At 46.8% G+C, this 20,624-nt stretch overlaps 1 protein-coding gene across 2 annotated transcripts in view; it reads left to right on the plus strand.

Annotated features, from left to right (window-relative positions):
• Positions 1 to 20,624, plus strand: part of ITGA9 (integrin subunit alpha 9) — a 364,186-nt gene that overhangs the window by 68,053 nt on the left and 275,509 nt on the right. For both annotated transcript variants that reach the window (XM_019984744.2, XM_070777085.1), the window contains 4 exons: positions 631 to 725; positions 4,845 to 4,935; positions 7,752 to 7,797; positions 16,184 to 16,338. In XM_019984744.2, coding sequence (XP_019840303.2) covers positions 631 to 725; positions 4,845 to 4,935; positions 7,752 to 7,797; positions 16,184 to 16,338 — 387 coding nt within the window. The remainder of the gene's footprint in view (positions 1 to 630; positions 726 to 4,844; positions 4,936 to 7,751; positions 7,798 to 16,183; positions 16,339 to 20,624) is intronic.

A 20,624-nucleotide genomic window follows, 5' to 3' on the forward strand; every position in this document is an offset into this window, starting at 1 on the left:
TGGGCATCCAGGCTCCTTTGAATCCGTAATTCCACTGGCCGTAGAGGGCTCCATTCAGATATTGGGGACCTCTGCTTGAGGTTGGGTGGGTGATGCCCCTCACCCTTGACTTCCCGTCTACAGGCACATGACTTTTGTTAGAAGCAAATTGAAGAAAGGGAGAAAGATCTCAGCCTTGTCCCAGGAGTTGTCAGTTTGTGAGAGTAACACAGAGTTTTTTTGTTCTTTTTTTTTTTTTTTTTTTATAAAATGAATACTGTTTTATATAATTCCTTTACCCAAGGATAGAGTTGACTTTCTCAGCTATGCAGTAACCATTGTCTATGGAACTCTCTTCTCTGATGGACAGACATTAGGGTGGGTGGTTGATATTCACATTCTTTTATTGCACAAGTTAATAATTTATCCTGTGAAGATGAGGTAGAAATTTTTCTGGTACTAAACTCTTCTCAACTTCTATAATTTTCTTTGTACTTTTTTTCTTTCTGCTGCTAAGAGATCGTGTGCTTAGTTTAATGCCTGAACAAGTAACAATCAAGAACTCTCTAGGCATCCTGTAGGAATTAGAGAATCCATTCTAACATTATTCCACATGGTTTTTCTAACCCAGAACTGCTCTTCTTTCCCCAGATGTGGCCATTGGCGCACCTAAGGAGGATGACTTTTCGGGAGCAGTGTACATCTATCACGGTGATGCCAGGGGGATGGTCCCTCAGTATTCCATGGTAATTGGCGTGAGAATGTCTTGGTCGCTGTTCATACATTCATTCTACAGATGCACACAACATCCAACATTGCTCCTGCCTTCACCTTCACCCCCTCCAGTGAAGGATGCAAACCACTGATACTGCTTCTTAAATCTGAACATATTTATAGACTCCCACATTTGCTCATATCTAGGGAGGCATTCTGCCTATAGAAGATAATATCCAAATTCTTAGCCAGAGTTAGAGTGGTTTATGGAATAAGAGGAGGCTTGCCTTTTCTGGTTACTGTTTTGTCAACCATCTATGCTGAGCCAACGGATTATCCTGTAAAATATGACCTAGAATGACAATGGTCTGTGGAGGAGGGACCTGAAAGCTGTTCACGGGGCTGTTGCCACAAAACTGGCATTAAAACTATCAAAGCCCTGGCCTCGTTCCCCTGGACTTGGGAACGTGGAAGTGGTGAGTTCTGTTTTTTTGCTTGAAGTTCAATCTTGCTGATCGTGTCAAGCCTAGCTCCTGGGAAAAAAGGAAGTCCCTTTCTGGACAGAAGCATGATCAGGATGTTTGTGGATGTCTGTGTGTGGAGTGGCACAGGCCTGGGTTCTTCTAGCGAGTCAGCAACAGAAAGGGACTGAGTGCACGTCAAGAAACTTCCAATCAGCCCATACTGATTTACTGAACGTTTATTACTGTCTCGCCCTCTTCTACTCAAGCTGACACTTCTCGTCACCAAGAAACTTGCCTCATATCTTGAATATCAGGAAGGAAACCAAACTCTGAACTGAGTCCTCTTCTTATAAAGTGTTCTATACAATGAAATAGGAAGTATTGAAACCTGTCCATGTATGGAAGTCTCTAGGTAGGAAAAGACTTTACAAGTTGATTTTAAGGGGTAGTACCTACATGTTAAGTTCAGTGTATACATTCCTAATTGTGCTTCCTGCAGCAGATAAGAGTCAGCTGATTGAGGGTCAAGGGCTGGTTGGTTGGCTGCCAGTTGAGCCCAGGTTCCCTCTTCTGGGCCCCCTGCTTGGTTCTGTGATTCCAGCAGGAGGCAGGTGCCGAGGGAGGTGCTGGTGAGAGCAGGGACGCTTCCTGAGTGTCTGCTCTGCTGTCTTACCTTCAGTCCTCATCACAGCCGTGTGACATGGGCACCTTTGTCATCCACCTTTCCTATATGAGGTGACTCTAGCCCAGGGAGGGGAATTGACCTGCCCATCGTCACCAGCTAGGAAGTAGCAACTTAGCCACTGAGACTTTGCCAGTTTAACTCCCAACCCTCTTATTGCAACCACTACCCTCAACTCCACATCAGAAAAAGGAACACTGAGGGAAGCTCCGTTGGAAAACAGAATTTGGGAAGCTTATTTTGCTGGGAGGCATATTTACTCCGAGGGGCCTTCATCTACATGGACCATGCTCCGTGCATTAGAAACAAGTAAGTCTGAGTCTTTGTGACCCCATGGACTGTAGCGTACCAGGCTCCTCTGTCCATGGAATTTTCCAGGCAAGCATACTGGAGTGGGTTGCCATTTCCTTCTCCAGGGGATCTTCCTGACCCAGGGATCGAACCAGGGTCTCCTGCGTTGCAGGCAGATGCTTTACCGTCTGAGCCAGCAATGATTAGGGTGAGAAATGAGTAATAGTGGGAATAAACTCCTAGGGGATTCAGCCGATGCAGCAGGAGGCAGAGGGCTCCGGGGGAAATGTGGGGGCCACATCCGTCCCCAGGGGCTGCTCTGCTGTGGGTCAGGGGGCTCTGTTCCCACTGTCACAAGCTGAAAGTCATCCAGGGAGTAGGCATCTTTGGGCAGCCATCGAGGTCACTCTCCACGCTTCCTCCTGGAAGCTTGTTGCCGGACCTGGGAAGCTAATTGCACAGAGAGGCGATTACAAGTTGAGAGACCCCGCTTCCCCTCCTCCTGCGGCCCTCCTGTGTTTTGTGGTGTTGCTGGGAGGGATCCCTGCAGACAACTGAAGTATACATTTTGTGGTCAGCGCGGATTGTCTTTATAGGAAGCAGGGATCAGCAGCTGGATCCGTCCTGCCTTTGTCAGCACGCAGCCTGGCTCGTTAGCTCTAACAAAGAGAAGTGGTTTGGGGCTCTTTAAAAAAAAAAAAGAAAAGGAGCAACCAGTGATTACACGTTTCCAAGCTCCTAATGTATATGTGATAAGTTTCGTGATTTTAAAAGAAGAAAAAAAAATCCTTTAATGCCAGATTGTCCAGGGCCCAGGCTTGGACAGAGCGGGCATTGTGTGGGTGAACTAGAGGAGGAAATCAGAAACAAGTCTGGGCAAGGGGATTGCTTTTCTTTGGCCCAGATTGGTATTATTTCTGCTGGATACATTGTGAGATCAGGGTCTGAAGTTCTTCCATATTACTCTGTAACTCATTCCTCTTCCTTGAGTTTACCATGAAAAGTGTTGATTTTAAGATCCTCCCGTGCCTTTCTCAACTTGAGAGCCCCCCGGGCATGTCCCCGCGGCCCCTGTGATCTCTGTCCTGCCATCAGGACACCGCATGTAAAGCTGATGAAGCGGAGGTTTCCCAAGGCTCCTGGTTTTCATTTAGAGTTATTAGCACCAAGCGGACTTATCTTCCTGGCTTTATGGCATAATGGCCTGCAGATGTCTGTGGGATAACTTAAGCCTGCATCGCCACCCCCAAAAGGACCACCCCTTCACTCTTCCCCGCTTGTCCCAGCCACAGCATATCTCAGAAATGCAAACTCAGGTCAAGCTGCTGCTCACATCTTTGGACCTCAGAGCAAGATGCTCCACTTCAAAATGTGGCTTTTAGGAAACACACAGACGCACATCCGTGTTTGTTTAGACAGAGCCACAGGGGAACGTAGGGCTCTGTCTGTTAGCGAGATATTTTTCTTCAGTGTTTCCTGCAGTGCTCTGATTTTTACTTTAAGGCTTGCACGCTTCCTGTTGGATGGTTTCACTGAGGTGGCAGGAGGAGGGTTATTTGCAATTACTGGCTGCTGGGGAAGTCCCTGCTATCTCATATGTAGGTCCTTTAGAAACCCGCACCCCCACCATACTTGTGACTTCTTTGCAGGCAAGAAAGTCCCACGTGAGCCCTGGGTATGTATATACCTGGGTTTGACATGGAGGCTGCTGTGTGGCATGAATACAAAGCATTTCTCTTACCATCCACAATGAGGGCCTTGGGAGGGAAGCCTCACCAGGGAGACTGTTTAGAGAAAGGGAAGAAGTAACAGGTCAGATCCCAGAACATGGCACTTTCGTGATTCGAAAAGTTTGGCATCTTTGTGTGGAGCTGTGCCACACAAGTGTGGGTGTATGACAAAGGCTGGGTGTACAATAAATATTCTTGAACCAGTACAGCACGTGCTGTGTTAGCACAGGTTGGGCTTGACGACGAAGAAGAGATAAGTACAGATGCTGCTATGGCCTGCTGGCAGAAGAGCTGTCAGTGCTGAATGGTTGGTTGAAGGCTGCCTTTCAGGGCAGCTTCAGCTGATTTTTTTTTTTTTTTTTTCCGAATTTCCTTCAGTTTACAAAAAATTCGGGACCATGGAATTTTAGATGTACTAGGTAGAGCTGTTTCGTCCTGCCTGTGATTCTCAGGAGCCTGCACATCCTCTGGTTGGCTTGATGGAGAGGTGGTTTCCACGTGGTCGTCTTTTCTAGGTGGATGTGTTGGGACTGGGCTCGCGTGTACACCTTAGGAGTGTTCCATGTTTAGTACATGTTTAGGTAGAGAGATGTGAGGAGAATGGGTTCTGAGGATTCCAGCCAGCTAGACCTGTATAAAAACAAAACAGAACTTCCCGTAGAAACGGCAGTTGACCTTAATCCATTTGGAGCTTCATTCAATACGTCAAAACACTAACACATTCACCTAGGCAGTTTGTTCACTAGCACCGAGCTGAGAAGAAGTTGTAAATGGTGACATTTGACTCAGGCAAGTACTAATAAAGGAGTGTGAGGTCTTCAACTGCCTGCTAAAGCCCCCGATCAAATTCAGACAACAATTTTTTTTTTTCTTTGACCAACTTCAAGACCAAGTGACCGAGAGAAGCTGGGCTAAAGCAGTCACAGGTTCTCATTTGTGACCGTGCTCCTTCCGGTGGCTCAAGCTCCCTATTATCTGTTGCAGAAGCTGTCGGGGCGGAAGATAAGTCCGGTGCTGCGGATGTTTGGTCAGTCCATATCGGGAGGCATTGACATGGATGGAAATAGTTATCCTGGTAAGCTATTTTTCTTGAAAGACACATGAGATAAGCCAAGATAACCAGTCTGGTAAGTGTGGTCACATCTATTTAGGCTTAGAAAAATTCACACAAGTACAACAGGGTGTTTTGCTTGGTGTTTGCTTTTTAAGATGAAAGTAGTGTTAAAATTAATTTTTTTTTTCAGTTTTAAAATGATCTGCTCTGAAGGGTTTAAGCACCAGGAGGGTGGATTTTTGTAGTGATTTCCGTGGCAGCAAGTCTTTCTCATGAAGACAAAAAGCCCTCTCCACATTTAGAATATAAGGAGTGAAACCTCATGTTTTCCGTAATATTTGAGCATATTTTGAGGTGTCTTCCTCTTGACAGGGGAGAAGGAGCAACCCCCACCCCACCCCCCAAACACACACACAAGACAAGTATTGAAAGAAACACTTGGAGCAGGAAGAAAACCATGTTCTTTCCCTGACACAGAAAACAGACCTTTGCCATTCAAGGCTGGCTGGCTTGTCTTCGGGGTTAATTAATGCCTTGTGGTGGTTGAGGCTAATTGAGTTAAAACGTACGATTTCACACCCCAGTCCTCAGTCATATCTGGTTTAGGTGAAATTGACTGGGCAATGGAATAGTGGACCCTTTGCTGTTTGAAGGGGATGAAGTAGGCAGGGTGAGGAAGCAAAGAGAAGACGTGAAAAAAAATCCCGAATCATCGTGGACTTCAGAAAAAAAGTCCCTGAAACTGTAGGCCATCGTGCTAGCTTGAGAAAATGTTTCTTTCCATTTAAAATGCCTCAGAAGGATCTGTGGAAATGAATGAAGTTCTGTACAGGGTACTGAATTTCAGAGTTTCCCATAGACAGGAGTTTTGATCATCCTTGTAAATCTGCAGAGCCAGAAGGAGTGGGAACAGAAAAGGGTCAGTTTTGAGGTCTGTTTCCCTCATAGCTTACTTGGTAAAGAATCCACCTGCAATGCAGGAGACCTGAGTTTGATCTCTGGGTTGGAAAGATCCCCTGGAGAAGGGAAAGGCTATCCATTCCAGTATTCTGGCCTGGAGAATTCCATGGACTGTATAGTCCTGGGGTCTCAAAGAGTCAGACACGACTGAGCGCCTTTCACTTTCACTTCTTCACTTTTCCCTGTAGACCATCCTAAGTCTTTACGTTTGAGAAAGCAGTTCTTATTCTGGGCAATTTGTGGCTGTCCCTAAACAATACTGTCCATTGGTTTAGCAGTACTGTCCATTGCTTCCCTGTGCGATGTGCATTATAAAGTTACCCCCATAGGTAGTTAGAGATACAGGTGTCTCCCCCTTTTACAGACAAGGATGCTGAGCCTCAGAGGACTTAGGGTGCCAGAGACCACATTGTAGTGCAAATGAGGGCTCAGGCTGCTCCTCTATATTTGCACAGTGAGCAGGTGTGGTCACATTTCACAACACACGTGGATTTCTTACCTTGCAGTTTTTCATAAGAGAAATGGCAAGTGCATCAGATTCTTTTATGTTCAAATATCCAGGCAATTAAAAAAAGACTGTTAGAAAATAGCAAAATTAACATGCACACCCAAGGGCAGGGATTTTAGCAGTCCTGCAGTCCATGGATACGCTCTTTGTTTTTCCTAATTGAGGGCATTTGTAGATGGAGGGATTCAGACGCTTTTGGGTTAAGATGCTTGGTTTTGTAAGTGGTCATGGGGAGCAGGGCTGAAGGGTTTTATTATACTTGAGGGGAGAAAAGGCAGAGAACTGTTGCATAAATGAACAGTTCCTAAATTAAAATTATTTAGGAATAAACATTACCAACTAACACTTGTCTTGATTTATAGTTGGCCAAGTATTTTCATGAGTTTTCTTATTTTCATGTCTGATTTAATGGGTTTAATAACTATTATATTGAGCAAGTATGTAATAAATGTGCTCTGATTTAAATATTGTGAAATGCTGTCAGCTTTGGAAGAAGACATTTGGGATCATTATCTCCATTGTGCAGACAAGGACACAGAGAGTCTCTGTAGTCACGTAGAGTGAGGGGTGGAATGGAGACAGTTCTCATGTTCTGCAGAACCTAGAGCTTCTTCCAGGAGTCATTTGATTCGAAGTGTCCCCCCTCTGAATCCCTAATGTCCAAAAGAAATAATGTGAGCCACTTATGTAATTTAAATCATTCTAGTAGCCACATAAAAAATGATATAAAAAGAAACAGATGAAGTTAATTTTAATAATGTTTTATTTAGCCCCATGTATCAACATATTGGCACCCCACTCCAGTACTCTTGCCTGGAAAATCCCATGGATGGAGGAGCCTGGAAGGCTGCAGTCCACTGGGTTGCTGAGGGTCGGACAGGACTGAGCGACTTCACTTTCACTTTTCAATTTCCTGCATTGAAGAAGGCAGTGGCAACCCACTCCAGTGTTCTTGCCTGGAGAATCCCAGGGACGGCGGGGCCTGGTGGGCTGCCATCTATGGGGTCGCACAAAGTCGGACACAACTGAAGTGACTTAGCAGCTTAGCAGCATCAACATATTATCATGTCAGCATATAATCGATACAAACATTTTTTATGAGTGAAATAGTTAATATTTTTTAGTGCCAAGTCTTTGAAATCAGTTTCTGTTTTACATGTACGTCTCAGTGCAGACCAGAACCCTTTGGGGTCTCAGCCGCCACACCTGGCGATGGGCCGCCATACACGACAGTGTGGCTCTAGCTCCTGCAAAGCCATTGCAAGCCCCTGACCTCGAGACTGGCCTCCATCACGTTGGAGCACCTCGACAGCGGGTGGGTGAGATGGGCTTCAGGAAGATTCTAAATCTGTAAACTTGTTGTTTTCAGATATGACTGTTGGAGCCTTCATGTCGGACAGTGTGGTTCTCCTAAGGTGAGATGCTTCCCTCTTTCCTCTCGGTTCTCTGTGGGCGAGGGATGGAATTGCGTGGGGTGGGGGGCGGTGCAGGGGATTTATTTATCATCCGTCAGCAATCACTCTGCCCTGTTCCTTGCATGTGGAGGTGCTCGGTAATTGTGAATGCTCCCTTTGTTTCCCTATTCTTGGTATCCTGTATCCCAGGGTTTCCAGCTGGTGGGCCTTGAGTGGCTTACACGTGTAAGGATAGCAGACTTGGAGCTTCTAGGCAGAGGTTTCTGCCTTTTTCCGTGAACAGCCCTTTCCGTGGATGTGCTGTACACAAGCTGTCATTTCCCGGGGGTGCCATGACACTGCCCTGTCCCATCTGTTCATCCCTACCTACAGCCTTCATCTCCACTTCCCCACCTCCTGGTCCCCAGCTCCCCAGGGACTGGGAGCCTCCTGCCCCCTCACTCTTTGCTGACAGCAGAGGGTGAGGGACTTGAGTTCACTGTGAAGCCCATGCCGTCTGGATCCCTCCTGCAAAGGCCAGTAGGCTGCCGTCCCACCCACGAACCCTCTCCAAGTATTTCTGTCTGTATGAGTCAGAGGAGGCAGAATTACACTTTGGAGTGGGAGCCAACTCTTAGGTTTTGTTAACAACCTGATTGCAGAACTTTCTAAAATAGGCTAGTAGGATCTTAGAGCTGGAAGGGATCCCAGAGGCCATGGAGTTCCACACCCTGGATTCCTCTCATTCAGCAGGGCCTTTCTCTTGAGTCTCTACCTCAGGGCTACACAGCCTCCTCTGGAAGGAGGGACCACCTCAGATAGGGGCTTAGGAACTTCTAAGGGAACCAGTTAACTCTAGGTGATGAAAAACATCAAGTTGTTCAAGTTACTTGCCTTGCGCACGCTTACCCACAAAGCCTATTTGCAGGCTTTGTCAAATTGGCAGTAGCCAGAACTATCTTTCAGAAAATCCATGGATAATTTACATTTTCAAGATTGAGTGTAAAGTTCCTGAGCCAGAAGTGACTCTGTTACTCCAGAGATTCTGCTACTTTTAAAATCCACTACTTCTTTATTGAGCACTGCAATGGGCAGAAAGTTGTGGGGAAACATAATATTTAAGGCATTCTGAATCAAGGGGATTAGTTAGACCAAGCCATAAATACATCACAAAACATCATCAATATAATACAGTATGTAATAGGTGCTATGTGAGCAGTATAGATAATACATATTCTAAAGATTTAGAAAAGATGATAACTACTCTAAGAATGGTCTAAACAGAGACTGGATTATATTTTCTTATCAGATACCTAGCCTTAAGGGCCTTTAGCTTTCAAGTTTTTTCTTTTTCATTCTTTCCTTCTTTAATTCCTGAGAGTTAATTTAAGATGGCCAATCAGGTTGGAAAGAAATGAATAAATTTAATATGGCGTTCCCCCCTCCCCCAAATATTACATTGTTGAAGAGGCAGAATAGTCTTGAGGTTGAGAGTGGAAACTCTGGGGCCAGGAGGCCTGGGTTCAGCCCTAACTCTGCCCTTACGAGATGAGTTTCCTGAGCAAGGCTGGTAACCTCTGTTTCAGGATGGTCACCTGTTAAAAAGGCAGTAGTGCTCACCTCACTGAATATCCTAAGTTTTTATGAGAGCTCAGTGAGCTAGAACAGTGCCTGGTTTAAGTGTTCAATTTTATGCTTCTGCTCAGTCATGTCTTATTCTTTGTGACCCTTGGAGCAGGCCAGGCTCTTCTGTCCATGGGATTCTCCAGGCAAGAATACTGGAGTGGATTGCCATTTCCTCCTCCAGGGGGATGGATCCTTTACTTTCCATAGGGTTGGATTTCGCCTTTATCACCCCATTCTCTGTATTGGTGTTTTCTCAGGTGGAACAGCTTTCATGGCTACAGATGGTTGTGGTTGGACTTGAGAGACCAAAGCTCCAGCTGGTGGCCTCACAAAGTCCTTCTGCTCACTCTCACGCACAGTGTGCTCTGGCTTCTCAGGATTCCCCTTGAATAAAACACATTCCCCGGCTACTGTTAGTGGAAACCAGGCCTTCCCCAAACCAGGAGCTTCTGGCTTAAGGCATATCTTATGGGTTCTGCTTTTTCATCATCCTTGTATTTTATAAGCTTGCAGCTGTGAGCTCCAACCCAGAGGGGCTTGTCGTCTTCCTCTTTTGTGAGGGACAACGCTCTCCAGGGATTTCCTCACACGTAGGTGTAAATGTAAAGCAAGGCAGTTACCCATGGATGGGAGACCCCAGACCCTAGCCTGGCATGGAGGGTAGAATCGGATGAGGTGGATGAACTCTAACAGGCACAGATGTAGAGTCCACAGAGGAGAACAGCTGGGAGTATTTGGAGAGAGCAGACTTTAGGACCAGAGCCAGGATCACCGGTGCGGACGAGGAGGTCCGTGATGGCCGAGACAACCATGGCAGGGGTGCCTGGGGGTCCCGAGCTCACGGTAACCCATTCCCTCATTCATCTGCCCCTGTGCATTGACCTGCTGAGATGCAGCTGGGCGTCAGGTTTGGGTGTACTTCATTGTTGTTCAATGGCCAAGTCGTGTCTAACTCTTCACGATCCCATAGACTGCAGCATGCCAGGCTTCCCTGTCCTTCGCTATCTCCCGGACAGAGTTCATGTCCATTGAATCAGTGATGCCATCCAACCATCTCATCCTCTGTTGCCACCTTCTCCTCTTGCCCTCAATCTTTCCAGCATCTGGGTCTTTTCCAGTGAGTTGACTGTTTGCATCAGGTGACCGAAAGTATTGGAGCTTCAGCTTCAGCATCAGTCCTTCCAATGAGTATTCAGGGTTGGTTTCCTTTAAGATTGACTGGTTTGATCTTTTTGGATCGAACCTGTGCCTCCTGCACTGGCAGGCAGACTCTCTGCCACTGAGCCACTAGGGAAGCCCTGGCTGTACTGTGGAGAGCAACCAACACAGTTAATAATAAGACAGCTGTTGTTTGATAAGCGCCTACCTGTGCCAGGCACTGTCTAAGCCCTGCTGTGTAGTAACTCCTCGCTCTTGTTGCTTTGCGTGTTGCGGTATAATCTGCATACAATTTAGGCAGGTGCTTGATGAGTCTTGCCCAGTGTGCACACCCGTGTGACTCTACCCCCATCCAGATGAAGAGCATTTCTGTCACTCCAAGAAGTGTCCTCTTGCCTCGCTCTAGTCACACCCCTCTCCTGACAGACGACTGCTCTTCTGATTTCTGTCCCCCTGGATCAGTTCTAGAATTTCATATAAATGGAGCTAGAGCATACGCACCCTTTGGTTTTTGGCTTTTTGCATTCAGTGTGATGTTTTTGAGACTCAGCTGTATTGTGTGCTGTGCAGTGTTTTTTCCTGGTACTGAGTGGTGTTCCATTGACTGAATAGACTGCAATTGTTCGTCTGTTTTTGGAAGAATATATTTGAACTCTTTTTTTAAAAATTTCATTTTTGGCCACACTTTCTCAGCTTCTGGGATTTTAGTTCTTCAACTAGGGATCGAACCCGTGTCCTTGGCAGTGAGAGTGTGAAGTACTAACAACTGGACCACCAGGGATTCCCCTGCATTTTAACCTTTAGTCTTAACAACTGCATGACAGAGATATGGTGATTAGGAGCCTCATGTTAGGGGTGAGGAAACCAAATGACCTGGAGGTTTTATCAGTTTAAAAAAGGAGGCGATTCTAGGTTGTGTTAAATGCCGTGAGGACAACAGAGCAGGGTTGCCTGTCAGAGGGTGTGCGTGCCACGCTCAGCAGAGTCAGGGGAGGGTGAGGTCCGAGTGGGGTTGCAGCTGGCGGTAAGAGGGCAGTGGCGCCCTTGCTGTGGCAAGTCTGCAGAAGTCAGCGGCCGAAACCAGATGGCCATGGGTGGGTGAGAGGAGGAGAAGCAGGAAAACAGTACCTTACCTTCTTTCCAGAAGCTTGACTGCAGAGGGGGAAGTGGGAATGGCGGTGGTTCAGAGTGGGTGTTTGGAGGGCGGGACCAAAGTGACCCTCAGCTTCACCCTCATCTGTCTGAACCTCACCCTGACCCCCTTCCTTTCTCGGGGCCTGGAGAGGTTGAAGAGGTGGAAGGGAGGAGGGGAGGAGGAGGGACTAAGGAGGTGAGGAAGGGAGTGCCTGGTGTCTGGACTGTGGGTGGGGACTGGGCTCAGTGTAGGATTCAGTTTGCGATGTGGATGAGGGTGACCACCTCAGGTCTTTTCCAGGAGTGTGAGGGGCTCAGGGTGAGCAGGGAAGCTTCCAGAGACGAAGTAGGGCCCCTCAGAGAGGGAGGAGCAGGCAGGAAGGATCGCCCAGGGAGTCCAGGGGACCGGGCAGGTTGGCACCCTTTGATAAGGTGCTGCATGTGGCTGAGCAGCAGTGAGCCGAAAGTCTGGAAACTCTGGCTGATGAAGCTAAGGGGGCACCCCAGGCATGACTTTGCTGACAGGAAAGTAGGGATAGACTTGGAGTCACCTTAGGGTCTTAGAGAGACCAGAAAATGGAGGAGAGCCAGGAAACCATGCCTGTATGTGCATGTACCACACACACACACACACACACCATACATACACATACACACACACCCTACACTTAAACACACCACACACATCACATACACACCACACACACACACACACCATACACAGCATGCCTGTTCTGCTCTAAGGGGGAGAGTCAAGAGCCGTGTAGGTTAGGAACGCTTTGGGCTGCAGTTAAGAGAAACCTTTCTGAGGTTGGTTTTCAACTAGGTCGATGTGAATTGGGCCTCCCTTGTGGTTCAGCTGGTAATGAATCTGCCTGCAATGCAAGAGTCCTGAGTTCGATCCCTGGGTTGGGAAGATCCTCTGGAGAAGGAAAGGCTACCCACTCCAGTATTCTGGCCTGGAGAATTCCACGGACTGTATAGTCTACGAGGTGGCAAAGAGCCGGACACGACTGAGTGACTTTCACTTTAAGACGTGAATTAGCTCCCTGGAGTAATGGATTACATAGGGTATGGTTAGTGGTCTAACACCTTCACCAAGGGTGTAGGCTCTTTATCGCTCCTCCTGTCTCTGCCATGCAGGCAGCACTGACTCTACAAAAGGCCAGGGTCACTGGAGTAACATCATGTCCCAGGGTGTCCTGATTGGGTTTATTATCTACCTGGAAGTGAAATACCATGATCAAATTAGATATCAGAATTTAAACTGAGAACCATCAGAAAGAAGTATTCTATGGATTAATGATGTGGAGTGTGTATACACACATTATGGCATATTACTCAACTATAGGAATGAGTGAAGTAATGCCATTTACCACAATAAGGATGGACCTAGAGATGATCATCGGAGAAGGCAATGGCACCCCACTCCAGTACTCTTGCCTGGAAAATCCCACTGACAGAGGAGCCTGGAAGACTGCAGTCCATAGGGTCGCTGAGGGTTGGACACGACTGAGCGACTTCACTTTCACTTTTCATTTTCATGCATTGGAGAAGGAAATGGCAACCCACTCCAGTGTTCTTGCCTGGAGAATGCCAGGGACGGAGGAGACTGGTGGACTGCCGTCTTTGGGGTCGCACAGAGTCAGACACGACTGAAGCGACTTAGCAGTAGCAGCAGAGATGATCATACTCAGTGATCAGACTCAGATCATACCCAGATAGAAAAAGACAAATCTTATATGATATCACTTATACGTGGAAGCTGTAAAATGATACAAATGAACTTATTTACAAAACAGAAATAGAAAACAAACTTATAATTACCAACGGGGAAAGGTGGGGGAAGGGATAAATTAGGAGTTTGGGGTTAACATATACACACTGGTAGATATGAAATAGAAAACAATGAAGACCTACTGTGTAGCACTGGGAACTCTACTCAATATCTTATAATAATCTATAAGGGAAAAGAAGCTGAAAAAGAATAGACACATAAGTATATATATTTAACTGAATCACTTTATCCCTGAAACCAACCTAACGTAAATCAACTATACTTCAATTAAAAAAAAAGCATTGCAGCCACCAGCTTCTTTTAAAGTCTCCATGCATTTGCAGCGTTGCCCTTGGGTGCCCCTCTGCTTTCATCTCAGCCCATGAAACCCAGTCTCCCGCCCCCACCAGGGTGTGGGCTGGCCCAACTCTGGCCTCAGGAAGTTTGTTCTCTGGGATTAGCTCAAGAGGGCAGGTCCGGTGTTAGGGTGACAGGCTCCTGGTGTTATGCCATAGAAGGTCTGAGGAAGTGATCAGAGAGGCTTATGAAAGATTTCTGGGCTTTTCCTGGTCCTGAAACAATACTTGGAGTTGAAACAAAAAGGTTTGGGGGAACTGATCTGACGGATGTTGGAGGGAGAGGTGCTTGTGAAGGTCTCAGCCTGTCATTTCAAAGGATTCTGGTTTTTTTTTTTTTTTCTTTTAACAACCCTCATCGAAGTCCTTTTGTCTGTACTGCTCACTTCTGCTTCCTGCTCACCTCACCTTCCTCTGCCAGGCTCTATCCCGGGAGGAGGAAGCAGGCATTTCCCCCAATGAGGGGCCCTGGGATAGTGGGAGGGCTGGGCCACTTCTGCACAGTGGCCTGGCAGGACATGTGCTAGGCAGGTGAAGTCTCACAGAGTGGACTCTGGCTCTGCTGGTGCCCCTGTCTGTTTGATGAAACTTTGGCCCTTCCTGTAGTTTTCGATTCCTTGGACTAGAGAGATTTCATTTAACAAGAGTGGTTGTTGTTTTAAATTTTTATTGGAATATAGTTGATTCACAATGTTATGTTAGTTTCAGGTATACAGCAAAGTGAATCAGTGATACATATACATTTATCTACTCTTTTTAAAATTTTTTTCCCATATAACTCATTACAGAGTACTGAGTAAAATTTCCCTGTGCAATGTAGTTAAGTCCTTAGTAGTTATCTGTTTTCTTATATAGTAGTATGTTTGTGTCAATTTCAATCTCCCAATTTGTCTTTTTACCCTCTTATCCCCTGGTAACCATAAGTTTGTTTTCTATGTCTGTGACTCTGTTTTGTAAATGAGTTCATTTAACAAGATTTTTGAACACCTACTCACTAGGCAATATCAGGATGAATTCAGCAGGATCCCAGCCCTTGGAGGGCCTGTAGGCTGATGGGATGAATTTGGACATGGACAGTGGCCTTAGTTAGTAGGTGAGGTGAGGTGTGGACACAGAGAAGGAAGAAATCCAAGTGCTGGGGTGCTAAGGAACACTTGAGCATCTTCTAAGGATGAACCCAGAAAGAAGTTGGAAACCAGATATTGGATTTCCAGGGACTGCCGTTGTCTGACTTCGTTAGACTTGCAGCTGGGTCTGCCCGTAATTCCTTTCTACTTGTCACAATTGTTCTCTTAAGCCGCATCTCAAGGCAGTGCTGGCAGTAGTGAAATCCCCTAACTCCATCTGGGCCACGAAGTTCCTTGCTTGCTTTCTTCTTCGAGGTTTTCCTTAATGCTTTCTTTTCTCCAAGTTGGTGTTGGTCCTGGCTCCCATCTGTCTTGTCCCCGTGGGTGCTCTTTGCTGGATCATTGAACACAAGTGAGGTCATTGTTCTCAAGCTGCTAAAGCCCCTTAATCTTGTTATATCACCCCAGCGGCGTGAAGGCTGGGGCTCCTTGGGGGTAAAAGGGTCTCTTTGTGAGGCCTGGAGGGGAGAAGGTTAAGCCACAGTTTAGGTGAATCTTCCCTCAGCAGATGTTTGCAACCAGAGCAGAATGGTGTGATTCACTCCCTGCTTCTAATAGGGGGCCCCTGGGGAGTCCCCGGAAGGCCAGCAATTGATGTCGTCCATCCATCAAGCACTGGAGGGTGGTCCTTGTCGGTGATAGGAGTGTGCATGTTTATTGGGTTTCACTTGGTTCAGTTATTAGGAAGGGTGATTTCTTCAGCTCTGAAATGCTTTGCTGTTACCAGCTGGGACCCCATTCATCAAGGTCTTTTGGAAAAAGTGCTTAATTAATTGATGGGAGTAAACGAAGAGGGAAGGTTTCTGGATGGGACTTTGCAGTTCATGGCAGTAATGGCAGTAAATGCGTTGGGGAATTCCTGCTTGTGCATCTGTTTCTTGAGTCATGGCATCCCCCTGTAGGGATACCTCTTAAATCTGTTCCTATCTTCCTAATAAAATGGAAATCAAAAGTTAATTGGTGAAATTTTAAAATAATCTCCCAACATCTGGTGGTTCATTTATGGCTTCAACCAGATGTGTTTTATTAACAACTAGCTGGCCTTTATTATTGGGAAGATAACTGTTCTTTATTGGGAAATAAGCTGAGACACCAGAGAATAGGATTCACAGAGCACCCTGGCCATTTTCTCTCACTCAGGCTGTTTCATACTTTACTCAGATGCTGGGCTGAAGCCCTAGGATTTGTCCTGTTGGCTTAGTTATCGTTTGGTTCCTCCTGACCTGTAGGGCGAGACCCGTCATCACAGTGGATGTCTCCATCTTCCTCCCCGCCTCCATCAACATCACGGCGCCTCAGTGTCATGACGGCCAGCAGCCTGTGAACTGCCTCAACGTCACCGCCTGCTTTAGCTTCCACGGCAAACACGTTCCGGGAGAAATAGGTAACACACAAGTCCAAGTCAGGGCTCCGCATAGCCATCCTAACTGGAGTGGGATTGTGGGATCATGGGCAACCAGGGGCTGTTCTGGAGTTCCTTCCTGAAGTGCCAGCTGGCTGGGTTTATAGGCAGCGGGTCCACGGGCTAGATGCCCTTTTCCCTGAGGTTCCCCCTCTGCTCTTCTTACCATTATTTTCCCAATTCAGTGCAACCTCCAGCTCTCAGAAAAATAATATTTGACTCTAAGCATCCTTTATCCAAATGTCCCTGGACCATACTGATACCTCACTGGGCCACAGGCAGGATAGGTGGTGGGTCTTGTGGACATGCAGTGGGTAGCCTGGCCCTTTCGAAACATTTTGTGTAGTTAGGAAAAAAAGTAGTGGGTCTTTGGAGGCTCTCCCTTGAGCTTGCAGCACCAGCCAGATGTTGAGGGCTCATGCTCCTTACTGTGGAATCGGAGACAGGATGAGTGGTGAGATTAGCATGCTGAGTTTTACAAAGGTTCAGGCTTCCAAAAGGCAGGGAGCTGCCTTTGCTAGCTTCGGATGATGGAGGAGAGGCAGGAAAACCCTGGCCACTGGCAGCCGTCCCTGCCATTTCTCTGACAAACGGAGGTCGACTTGCTGGCTTAGTTCCGAGACCGGATCAAGCCCTGGAACAAGACGGGATCAATGTGGCTTAGCAGTCAGAGTGTGTGATCACCTGAAGGAAGTGAATCTGGAGCAGTTGTGCAGATTAAGAAGTCTTTTGTTTTTACTTGAAAGGCTGATGGAATAAAAGAAAGGAGAGCTCCAAGGAAATGAAAAACAAAAAAAATTTTGAAAAGCCCACAGCACCACCATTAAGGACCTGGATTCTTTGACTTTCTTAGACATTTTTACTGTCATGAGTGTCTCCTCTCCCTCCTTACATGTAGTCCTTGGACAAACAGTGTCAGCATCCCCTAGGAGTTTGTTAGTTGCGCAGAATCACAGGCCCTGTTCTAGACGCTGAACCAGAACCTGCATTCAGTAAGATCCCCACAGGATGCTGGTACACATTGAAGTTTGAGATGCCCTGCTCCGGAGTGCAGACACACAGACACACAGACACACAGAACACACGTGCCTGCACTGGTCAGTTTCCCAGCTGCATCTTGAATGCTCTGCCTTAGATGACAACGTGCTAGTCCTTCTAGGCCAGGAGTCCCCAAACTCTGGGATCTAATGCCTGATGATCTGACGTGGAGCTGATGTAATAATAATAGAAATAAACTGCACAAAAAATGTAATTCTCTTCAATCATCCCCAAACCATTTCCCCTACCCCAGTTCATAGAAAAATTGTCTTCAGTGACATCGGTCCCTGATGCCAAAAGGTTGGAGACTGCTGTTCTGGCTTGTTTCATCGACATTTCTCTTGATCTTCAGGTGGATTGAATAAACTCATGAAATTCTGTATTTTTTTTTATGGATTTTTGAAAAAGAACTCAAATTTCAAAACTGAATATGAATTTACTGTGAACTTGGAACTTGGGTAGTGAGAGAGAGCTAACAAACTTTTTGTGTGCAAATCCAATGAGAGAAAGATACTTGGTCCAGATCATACAGCTCTTGGTGAAGCCAAAGTTGAATTCTGGTCTGATGATACTATTGCTTTCCAAAAACAATTTCCTACCACCTCCCTAATTGTTTAAGGCACCACAGTCTCTAGGAAAAAACAAATGGTCTGATGGTCTTGGGACGCATATATCCTCTGCCTAATCAGATGGTATGTCCTTTATCAAATACCAACTCGTGATATAGTTGGACTCCATTAAAAAGCATTTTAAAAGAATTGTTGAGTTGAAGATTACTTCTGGTGTATTTAAAAATAAGCAGAATTATTCTATTCTAGAACTCTTAAGAAAAGCAAGCAGTTAAGAGTTCATGCGTGTGTTCATTTGTCAAATATTTATTGTGTGCCTGCATGAGCCAGCCATGTCCTCATGGAGCTTTTAAGGGGAATTAGAAAGAGTTTCTATTTTGATCCTGAAGCTGCATACACAGTTTTCAGACTCATTAACCACATCACTGTGGTGGTGACGATGGAGGTAAGTTGGTAGAGCAGGAACAGAGGAGAAGAAACCAAAATGCAAGTTTGGATCAAGAGTGATTTCAGAGCATATGACATAAGTGCGAGAGCAAACTCTAATTCGTAGATTCAAGGGCTGAGCCAGGAGGAGATGTGGGTGTTTTCTCATGCTGCCCCCAGCAAGTGTCTCCTTCTGGGGCTCTAGTCATAGACCGCAGTCAGGGGCTCCTTTCATAGACCCCAGTCACCTGAGCCCCTTTCAGCGACCCTGGTCATCAGGGCCTCTTTCAGTGATCTCCAAGCAGAATTATAATGTAGGTCTGGGCTAGTCATGGCCCTTCAGTGGTGGAGGATGATGGAAGAGACAGGCTGTTGGATGACATCCAGTAGTGCCCCCAGGGGCAGAAACCTGGCTAAGGTCCGCTTTAGGGTGTGGAGCACTGAGCAGGCGCTCCTCCCCAGTACCACATGTCACTTCCTTACTCTCCATCTGCCACATGGGGTCGTTGATGAAATCCAATATCTCTTGACAGTCTAAGGGGATGTTTGTACACATTTATTTAAGAGTCAGGCTTAAAGAGGATGGTAACTGGAGAATTTGGGTATTTGCAGAGCAATGCAGGAAGTTATCTATCCTTGGCATTTTCTGGCCCTTTCCCTGGCATTCAGGGAAATGAGCGATAGCTTAGTTTTTGCAGTAAAGGGAGAAATGTAGAAATCTGCCCCTAAATGAGCTGGCAGTGAAATGTAGAAGGTTTGAGGAGGGAACCATGGGAAGCTGTGATGGTGGCACTGAAGTAGCCCTGTGGATACAGATGTGGGTAGAGTTCTCCATAGAAGCTTCCCCAGGGTTCTTCACCATCAGGAAGATCAGGTCCCCAGTTTCCAGATGCAGGAAAGATGGGGATACCTTCAGTGCACAGACGTCCTCTGCTCTCCTCCCGGCCCAGTAGCTGGTGCTGGCCAGCTCAGTGTCATCGCCCAGGCCTCTGCATTGGGAGCCCAGGGCTGGAGCTCCGGTTACAAGCCTTCCTTACTCTCATTGCTGGAGGAAGATGCAAGAACATGTTAGTGGTGGTTTTGGCCATGGTGTGCTTGGCAAGAGGGCATCTTCCAGTCACGTCTGAATCTCTGCATATCCAGAGCAGAGTTTGTCAGCAGAATGGCTGTGTTTGGACAGGACAGCCTGGGCAGTGCAATAAGGAGGTGCCCAGTGGAGTGCTCGGTACTTCTGAACAGTTGTCAGAAGTGGTATATGTCTGCTGGCATCTTCAGCTGTGGACCACCCCGAGAATGTTTTGGGGAGACTGTAAGCAGTTGACTTATAGTCATCTCTTTAGCTTTTTCTCTCCCTTGGGACCTGGTGGAGCTCAGGCATACACACAGAGAAGGGACTCCATTTGCCTCTTCATTTTCTGTGTTGTAATGGAAAATCCATGGCTCCCGCTTGGGCACAGGACATTCAGGGCCAGCTGGTGACCCAAGCCACTAGAGGGGCCACTGTGGCTTCTGGTGGTACTATGGGAAATAGAGCGTTTCTCTATGGGGGCGACTCTGCCTTGGCCCCCATGACAGCCTAGCAAAGTCCATCCAGGAGGATGGAAACCACACCAGTTATTTTAACAGAGAGAATTTAACGCTGGGAATCAGTTAAGCAGGTCATGGAGGACCTTGTAGTAACCACAGGAAGCTGCTTATAAGCCTGTATGAGGGATCTTAAAGGTGGTTCCTGACCAGCCACAACAACAGCACATGAAATCTTGTCAGAAATGTGAATTCTGCATGATTCAGAAACTCTGAGAGTAAGGCCCAGCAACCTAGGTTTTAACAAACCTGCAGCTGGCTAGGATGTGAGAACCTCTGGTCAAGGACAACAAAGGGAAAATGTTATATGTAGGGTGGACCACTTGCTTGGGGTCATCAGAACCTGTAAGCTTGGAGAAGGGACCTTGCCGACCTGGCATCTAAACCTCGGAGGTGGGGACACTGGTTGGTGCCATTGGGATATCTCAGGGTTGCAGTGAGGCTGGCTCTAGGGCTCGCCGGGGGGTGGGTGGGGGAAGAAATGAGAATTAACTGCTGTTGGAAGCAGCTGCATGGAAAACGGTCTCTGGGTTAAGCTGATGAGAAGTCCCTTCCCCTCCTGCAGCCTTGCAGCCTCCCTCGAGCTCTCCATCTTGGCAGGGTCTCCCAGAGAGCCACAGGCAAGGCAGAAATGAGGTCTGCAGAGTCCTT

Source organism: Bos indicus, chromosome 22, assembly GCF_029378745.1.
Source record: "Bos indicus isolate NIAB-ARS_2022 breed Sahiwal x Tharparkar chromosome 22, NIAB-ARS_B.indTharparkar_mat_pri_1.0, whole genome shotgun sequence".
Classification (NCBI taxonomy): domain Eukaryota; kingdom Metazoa; phylum Chordata; class Mammalia; order Artiodactyla; family Bovidae; genus Bos; species Bos indicus.